The 8,157-nt window shown below is 56.4% G+C and overlaps 6 protein-coding genes across 6 annotated transcripts; 4 read left to right on the plus strand and 2 right to left on the minus strand.

The window, feature by feature from the left end:
* Positions 1-251: 251 nt before the first annotated feature.
* VTJ04DRAFT_4965 (uncharacterized protein) lies at positions 252-559 on the plus strand (the record flags this gene model as incomplete). The annotated part of the gene is made up of 2 exons (XM_069363028.1): positions 252-384; positions 477-559. 2 exons carry the CDS (start codon positions 252-254, stop codon positions 557-559), a joined length of 216 nt encoding a protein of 71 aa, XP_069219916.1.
* A 151-nt stretch (positions 560-710) lies between these two features.
* VTJ04DRAFT_4966 (mitochondrial 54S ribosomal protein uL10m) lies at positions 711-1,772 on the plus strand (the record flags this gene model as incomplete). The annotated part of the gene is made up of 1 exon (XM_069363029.1): positions 711-1,772. The coding sequence occupies one exon, from the start codon at positions 711-713 to the stop codon at positions 1,770-1,772; it is 1,062 nt and encodes a 353-aa protein (XP_069219917.1).
* A 388-nt stretch (positions 1,773-2,160) lies between these two features.
* VTJ04DRAFT_4967 (uncharacterized protein) lies at positions 2,161-2,610 on the minus strand (the record flags this gene model as incomplete). The annotated part of the gene is made up of 2 exons (XM_069363030.1): positions 2,161-2,337; positions 2,443-2,610. The coding sequence occupies 2 exons, from the start codon at positions 2,608-2,610 to the stop codon at positions 2,161-2,163; spliced, it is 345 nt and encodes a 114-aa protein (XP_069219918.1).
* Positions 2,611-2,746: 136 nt separating this feature from the next.
* Positions 2,747-3,610, plus strand: VTJ04DRAFT_4968 (uncharacterized protein; the record flags this gene model as incomplete). The annotated part of the gene is made up of 3 exons (XM_069363031.1): positions 2,747-3,261; positions 3,331-3,492; positions 3,556-3,610. 3 exons carry the CDS (start codon positions 2,747-2,749, stop codon positions 3,608-3,610), a joined length of 732 nt encoding a protein of 243 aa, XP_069219919.1.
* A 683-nt stretch (positions 3,611-4,293) lies between these two features.
* On the plus strand, positions 4,294-5,901 carry VTJ04DRAFT_4969 (uncharacterized protein; the record flags this gene model as incomplete). Its single annotated transcript, XM_069363032.1, has 4 exons — positions 4,294-4,607; positions 4,695-5,110; positions 5,182-5,816; positions 5,881-5,901. 4 exons carry the CDS (start codon positions 4,294-4,296, stop codon positions 5,899-5,901), a joined length of 1,386 nt encoding a protein of 461 aa, XP_069219920.1.
* A 1,709-nt stretch (positions 5,902-7,610) lies between these two features.
* On the minus strand, positions 7,611-7,997 carry VTJ04DRAFT_4970 (uncharacterized protein; the record flags this gene model as incomplete). The annotated part of the gene is made up of 1 exon (XM_069363034.1): positions 7,611-7,997. One exon carries the CDS (start codon positions 7,995-7,997, stop codon positions 7,611-7,613), a length of 387 nt encoding a protein of 128 aa, XP_069219921.1.
* Between the last annotated feature and the right edge of the window lie 160 nt (positions 7,998-8,157).

Below are 8,157 nucleotides of genomic sequence, written 5' to 3' on the forward strand. Positions count from 1 at the left end.
TGGAGCAGAGGGACAGAGGATGGTGGTTGAGACAGGACAGTTCAGTGTCTTGCTGCAAATGTTGGAATTACTTGGACAGTTAAGAGCCAGCAACAACCCCAAGGCTTCAGGTGACCTCGGGATTCCAATTCGGGTGGTGAATTAGGTGTATGAAGGGTTGAAGAGAACAACTGGAACAACGGAAGTCCGGGTCTTGACTCATTTTGTATGTTCCGGAGAACAAAAAGAGGCCGTCGTGCTCCTGGAAACGGATGCTTGCAGTTCCAGGAAGTGTGTTTAGCCCCGCGGTAATAGTCTCAGAGAGCTCGGAGGGCCCCGCGAGGGGCAGCAGGGATGGGGCAGGGATGTGCACTGCTCCGGCAGCCCTGGCAGCCCTGGCAGCCCGTAAGCAGCCGGCAGAATCCCGGGCGGTGAAGCCGTCATTCACCTCATTTGGCTCCCGCTTGGTCATTGGACCCCTGCTTCTCCGAGCGCAGGAATGGCTCCCGGCCCGGATTCTGCCATTGGCGCCTCCAAAATTTTGGACACAGGCATCGCAGCTAAGCAACCATCACAGTAATCGGCAACCTCCGCTGCAGTCAGCACGCCCATCACCACTCCTCCGTCACCTCAGGTCCGCTGAGAGTCAAGTCTGGCTGGGCCAAACTTGGCACGTGTTCCCTCCTCGTCTGCCAATTCGGCCCAATTAATCCCCCATCTCAGCCAGCACCATGCCGCCGACATCAACACTACGATACGCCGTGCCGAGGGCATTCTGCTCCCCCGCCCTGACCGGCGGCGCCAGGATAGCCAGGACTTCGGCTCTCCTCCTGCTCCCACCTTCGGCGTCTGCTCCGTCAACCGCCCCAACACCGACGAGGTCATATGCCACGGCTGCGGCGGCCATTCCGGGAGGCCGTCTTAGCATCCCGCCGGACTATATCCCACCGACAGCCCCGCCGACCGCCCGGCCTGCAGACACACGAAAGTCTCAGCTCCTGCGAACCTACACGGCCCTTCTCCGGTCGACGCCGCTGATCCTCATCTTCCAGCACAACAACCTCACGGCGGTCGAGTGGGCAGCGGTGCGGCGGGAGCTGCGTCTCGCGCTGGCCGACGTGTCGCCGGAGGATCCTCTGGCGCCCGAGATCTCGAAGCGGGCCGCGCTGCAGGTGATCCGCACGCGCATGTTCGACGTGGCGCTCAAGATCGTCGAGTTCTACGACCCGTCCAAGGTGCCGCCGTCCGAGGCCACGACCCTCACGGGCAAGCGGGTCAAGGTGGTGTACAACCACGACCTGTCCAAGGCGGCGTACAAGACCGTCAAGGCTATTTCTACGGGGGAGAAGCCCGTGCCCGAGAACTCCGTCTACGCCCAGATCCAGCCGCTGCTGGTTGGCCCGCTGGCCATTTTTACCCTGCCCGTCGTCTCGCCCGCGCACCTCTCGGCGGCGTTGAGCGTGCTGGCCCCGAACCCGCCGGCGTTCCCCCCGCCGAGCAAGAAGAAGAGCCCCGGGTACTACGATCCGATTGTGCAGAGCGGGTTGTCGAAGCTTTTGTTGGTTGGCGGGCGTCTTGAGGATCGCGTGTTTGATCAGGCCGGTATTGAATGGGTTGGAGGGATCAAGGGTGGCGTGGACTCGCTGCGCGCGCAACTTGTGCACCTGCTGCAGAGCGCGGGGCTGGGTCTTACGAGTACGCTGGAGGGCGCGAGCAAGAGCCTTTGGCTCACGCTGGAGAGCAGGAGGAGTGTTTTGGAGGAGGAGCAGAAAGGTGGGGAGAAGAGCTCGTGAGGGGAGGAGACGTGGGGATGATGGCTTCATTGCACATGGGGAATGCTTCGATGTTGGAGCAGCCGCGGCAGCAGCAGCACCATTGGCATGTGTGCCGGCCGTGCGATGCTTGTAAACTATCATGTCTCAATACTGAGGATTGTAGCAATGTATGTACATACATGTTTCAGTGTTTGGCTGCATGAGATCATGTGAAGCCCGGGTCGGCGGCGGTGTGCCGGAGTCTGGTGTTAATCGAGCGGGTGAGGTGGTAAGCGGGGAGCTATTTAGGCGAGCCAGTGCCCCGCCAACCCGCCGTCTCTCTACACAGTATCACCCTCCACTGTCTCAGGCCGAGCATTGTGTCACCTCCGCACTCAGCATCGGTCGCTCACCGAGCACAAGTGACCTAAGCGTTGCACACCCGGCACCCTGACCTCCAGGAACGGCCCTTGGCCGGGACGACGTCCACCAGTTTCGGAGGGGGAAGGAAGCCGAAGAGCCCAGCCCACACTCGGAGCTCCGTCCGTGCCTTATCGTTATCGCGCCGATCCGATAAGCACGTCGCGTCCATCCGCCACGGCGCCTAGCGACCGACCAACCTCCAAACCTCCAGCAGCGCAACACCTGCGACAGCTTTGACGCGACAACGATCGATTGACCTTGGATATCGGTGCCACTTTAGCCGTACCCCGTTTCGCACGGAGGACGTCAATCCTTCAACAGGAGAGGGACCCAGCACGGTCCTCTGATCTTGCCGCCGTGGATGCGGGGCTGATCTGTTCTGTTCTTGGACAGCTCCAAGGTTGATCAACCACCACGTAGCTAATCCCGCCGCGGCGAACAAGTTTCCTGTCATACAGTACTACAGTGCTTAAGGTACCTTCTTCGATCCACGCCTCCAAATCCCGTCGAACACTTTCAACATCCAACCATCTCCTCTGCCGGGTTACACGCAACAACAACAACAATAATAAGAGAAGAAGATAAATACAATGGACTTCGCCCCCTACCAATCCTCCCCGCCCGAAGCCACCCGCTCCCCGACCGCCTCCCCGCGCACCTCCCTCGACGCGCGCCGCGCCGCCGCCCACTCCCCGGCCGGCAGCAATCTCTACCAGGCGCGCCAGAGCAACCTCTCCCCACCGCCGCTCCAACACCCGCAGCCCCAGCGCGCGTGGTCCGGCGAAGGGTTCCAGAGCAGGTACTACCAGCAGAGTCCGCTGTCCGGGTATCAGAATTCCGGGGGGAGTAGTCCGGATTATTATGCTGGGGGTAATGGAGGAGCTGGCGGTGGTGGATGGGGGAATGGCAGGGTGGGCGAGTATTTTAGCTCGTTGACGGGCCAGCTGGGGGGGTTGGGGCTCGGGCAGAGGGAAGGGGTGGTGAGCGAGTTTGATACGAGTTTAGGGCTCAGGTTGGATTATGAGGCGTGTTTGGCGTATTTGGTGTTCCCGCCGATCGGGGGGATTTTGTTGTTGATTTTGGAGAGGAAGAGTGATTATGTGAGGTATGTTGCCTTCCTTTTCTGGGGCATGATGATGGTGGATGGGGTGCTAACGGTGGTCCATTTCTACAGATTTCATGCGTGGCAGTCGAGTCTGCTCTTCACGGCGCTGTTTGTCGTGCATTTGCTCTTCTCGTGGTCGACGTTCCTCAGCTGGCTGTTTTTCCTCGGCGATCTTGTGCTGATCGGATGGTTGGTGTTGAATTCGTACCGCGATGCGGATACGTTGGATAGGTGTGCACCTTTTTGCCCTTAACTAAGTTAGTATTTTGGGGTCTGTTGACTGACAATATCAAGGTATGAGGTCCCGATTGTTGGGCGGATAGCAAGCAGGATCTTGGACGACGAGTGAAGGTGGGCGATGAGGCATCTCAGGGCGGGTTGGTTGATCGGCGTTGAGGGAATTGTGGCGCGATAGGTTGGGTCATGTCTGTTTTACTTAGGCGGCTGTCTTTTGGTGTTAATGTCTACTTGGGTGTATTTGTGTATCTCTTCCTGCCTTCGAACCCTTCTCGCCGGTCGAGAGGCCCGAGGGGTGGAAGTGCAATGGCATGGCGGCGAGTATGCTGCCGACTTTGAGACATAACGGCTTCAATCTCGGATAACCTTTTGCTCCCGTTCCTCACTTGGTGAAGCCTTTGACTGGTTTAATACTTGGAACGAAACATCTTGACATGTCGCCTGGTGGTTTTGCCCCTTCGAGGCTTAGTCAGCAGCAAGGTGGTCGAAGACATTCCCCAGTTCAGGCGATGTTCAAGTGGGTCCACCTGGTTACGTCGCGCTTTTGCCTGCTGCAGCTGCAGCCCAGGGCCGTCCATCTCAACAAGGTCCGGTCCAGTCCAGCTCCATCCACACACAGCCTTCCATTCCGCCAACCTCATCCAACAACCACCAAACCCAACCCGACATCCTCACCGCAACACAGCCGATTTACGCTATCACCACCACGAATAATCGACCTGCGTAACCCCGACCCTCGTCACTTGAACATCGTCAAATCCGCCACCTCTACCCCGCAACTCACCGAATCCCACCATGTCTACCCTCGAGGAGCTCGATGATCTCGACCGCCGGGAACAGGACGACAAGAAGGACAAGGACAACAAGAAGGATGGGGACAAGAAGAAGCAGGGCGATGGAGATGCCGAGATGAAAGATGCCGAGCCCGAGGTGGACGACGTCTTGGACGCTGAGATCTTGAGTCTCAGCACAGAAGACATCAAGACCCGCCGCCGTCTTCTCGAGAACGACGCCAGAATCATGAAGAGCGAGTACCAGCGGTTATCACACGAAAAGGCTACCATGCTCGAGAAGATCAAGGAGAACAAGGAGAAGATTGCCAATAACCGGTGCGCACTCTCCCATGACGGCCTTGCGGCAGCCATGCCCTCCGTTTACTTTGGTTGCCACCCCCCTCGCTGACATTTGTGACCTAGTCAACTGCCATACCTCGTCGGAAACGTCGTCGAGCTTTTGGATCTCGACCCGACAGCCGAGTCGTCCGAGGAAGGCGCCAACATCGATCTTGATGCAACGAGAGTCGGCAAGTCGGCCGTCATCAAGACGTCCACCCGGCAAACCATCTTCCTTCCGCTCATCGGTCTCGTCGATCCTAACAAGCTGTCACCCGGCGACCTGATCGGCGTGAACAAAGACTCGTACCTGGTCCTGGATACGCTGCCGGCCGAGTACGATAGCCGAGTCAAGGCCATGGAGGTCGACGAGAAGCCGACCGAAAAGTACAGTGATGTCGGCGGTCTCGACAAGCAGATCGATGAGCTCATTGAGGCCATCGTGTGGCCAATGAAGGAGGCGGAGCGGTTCAAGAAGATTGGCATCAAGGCGCCAAAAGGTGCGTCCTGCTTTGCGGTTTTACGTAGTTCGTCACGACCACAAAAACACATGCTGACCATGGATGATCAGGTGCCTTGATGTACGGGCCTCCTGGCACAGGCAAGACGCTGCTGGCCAGGGCTTGCGCGGCTCAGACAGACGCCACCTTCCTGAAGCTCGCTGGGCCACAGTTGGTTCAAATGTTCATCGGTGACGGCGCCAAGCTGGTGCGTGACTGCTTCGCGCTGGCCAAGGAGAAAGCCCCGGCCATCATCTTCATTGACGAGCTGGACGCCGTGGGCACCAAGCGCTTCGACAGTGAAAAGAGCGGCGACCGCGAGGTGCAGCGCACCATGCTTGAGCTGCTCAACCAGCTGGACGGCTTCGCGTCGGACGACCGCATCAAGGTGATTGCGGCGACCAACCGCATCGACGTGCTCGACCCGGCCCTGCTCCGCTCGGGCCGTCTCGACCGCAAGATTGAGTTCCCCCTGCCAAACGAGGAAGCCCGCGCCCAGATCCTCAAGATCCACTCGCGCAAGATGAAGGTCGACCCGAATATTAACTGGGGCGAGCTGGCGCGCAGCACGGACGAGTTTGGCGGCGCCATGCTCAAGGCGGTGTGCGTCGAGGCGGGCATGATTGCGCTCCGCATGGGCAAGAACAAGATCTCGCACGAGCATTACGTGGATGCCATTGCCGAGGTGCAGGCGAAGAAGAAGGATGTGAGTACTCTTGAGATGATCCCCCTGGTTGGTTTGCGCGCGATGCTGACGATGTTTCTTTCAGACGGTCAATTTCTATGCTTGATCCTACCAACCTAGGAATTGGGGAGGTGAGGATGAGTTGGAAGAGGAGGAGGAGCAGGCTCGCCGATGATGGGTTTCGACAGCGCCGCCCACGCTATGCTATGCGTAGTATCATGACGTTTGGTTTCATAGAAACGAGGTCGTTGCCCTGATAATAGAGCGGGCTGTGTGCGTTGTAATGTTATGGCACCCTATCATCCTGATTGAGTACTCCAGGCAAGCCAACACAATGTTTACCTTTTTGCTTGCCCCTTCTCCGTGCCCTGTGAAGAGACGTTTGTGACAATATTTTCTTCTCATCATCATCAAGCCATGTCCTTCCCGCCCTCAATGTTTCCGCTGTGTCGTATCGCGGACATCTTGTCCGGAATCAACCATTCTAGTTGGTAGTATCATCCCCCCCTATTATTTCTGTTCCTTGGATTTGGTCTCAGCACTGCCTCCCTTTCCTCTCAGGGTTTTTGTGTTTTTGGTTCATAATGAGACGTCATCTCCCTTTTCTCTCTCTCCATCTCTCCCCTTTCGGCCCGCCGGTCCAAAACTGCGGGCGGGGACCGGGACACAGCCACACTATCATGATACCTTATCCTTCTACGGAGTACAGCGCAGGAAGTAGAGCACGGATACCTACCGTATTTTAGATGCCATCTCGGCGGATCTTGTGCTTGCCACCTAGGTACGGTACCCAAGGTATTTTATGCCACGGTAGGATTGGGTCGGTAGTGTTGTGTCATTTTCATGCCCATCGGGCAGGAGCGTAGGAATAATTAGATCTCTTCTGAACCACTCTTACTATTAGCTGTCCCCTGTCCATCCGTTGTTCTTTACTCCGTCTCGGTCCCGAGCCGGAGTCGATCTGATCTGGGAGCAGGAGATATTGGGGCTTAGACGGGTTAATAGGTCGTGGGTTTGTTGGAGTGTGTTGGTAAGGTATTACACATTGAGGCGAAGCAAGGAGGAGGTTGTCCAATCACCGTGATGGGCCAACTTTTTGCTGCGTCCCTATTACCTGAGTCATGGGGGTGGTTCTGGATCGTGGCTTTGAGAGTAGTACCGTGTGAGGGGTGTGTGAGTCGGGAGCGAGCGTTAATTATGGTGGTGATAGTGGTGGTTATCATGATGGTCATAGTGCCGATGTGCTCGGTCAAGGGTTTGGGACATTGGAGACGAGTTTTGGCGAGGGAGGTTGGGTTCGTGGCGGAATAGGTTTTCAAGTAGTGGATGGAGTACTATGGATGTGGCAGGAGGATAGTATGCGGGAGGTGGCTGTCCAGTTGGTGTATCAGACACAAGATAGTAGTAAAGGAATGATGCCATGGCAGTCAATATATGCCTTGAGGTCATTCAGTCAAAGGTCCCAAGGTCATGGGCTGGTTGGTGTCTGGCTTTTGACATGAGGGCCATGGAGTATTCCCTTGGGATGTAAATGGTAGAGGCTTAGATGTCCATCATTGATGTTTCGCATCAAATGCTCTTACCACTGAAATGTAGCCTATATTTGATGAAGATATTGGCAGTCTATCTCCATTGTCTAAGCTTGTACTCTATTTATTACTTCCTCCTCCCAAATGTGCAATCGCAAAAGATCGGAGGTCTAAGAAGTAGAATGCAAAGTGAGATCCGACGAAACCAAATCCAAAAATCAATACCCAGTTTGACCAGAACAGACGACCGCCTATTCAACCAGATGTCCCACAACGCTCCATACCCTCAAGGCGAGCCTGGCGAGCCTTCATCGCGGTTAACATCAAAGTTCTTGATCTCCTTCGGTATGGCCTTCTTCAGATTCTCGGCGAACGTCGAGTCCTTAATCGCCATCGTAGCATCGCCAAAGTCGTAATGAAACAACCTGATGCGCAGCTCGACCGAAGGAAATCCATTGTACGAAACCAACCCCTCGCGGAACCACAGCCCCGTATGGTTCTCGATCTTGTCGTCTGTCTCCTTGGCGAACCGGAACGCGTGCGTGGCCGCCCCGTCCTCCTTGTGGTAGATAATCTTGGGGTGCGTGCCGTACCACCGCACGTCCTTGGCCTTGCGGATCGTGTACCCCCCGTGGCGCGACGTGGCGGCGAGGAGGAGGAGGTGCTTGAGCATGGTGGAGGAAGCTCAGTTGAGGATTGAGATGGGAGGATGCTGTTGATCTCGAGGATTGGCGCTGATGATGACTTGCTTGGAGACGACCATCTTGCCGGGAGGACAATGTGCCTTATATTCTTTTTTTTTTTTCCTTTTCTTTTTCTTTTTCTTTTCTTTT

The sequence above is a fragment of the Mycothermus thermophilus genome (genome assembly GCF_041956435.1).
Source record: "Mycothermus thermophilus strain CBS 625.91 unplaced genomic scaffold VTJ04scaffold_3, whole genome shotgun sequence".
Taxonomy (NCBI): Eukaryota; Fungi; Ascomycota; class Sordariomycetes; order Sordariales; family Chaetomiaceae; genus Mycothermus; species Mycothermus thermophilus.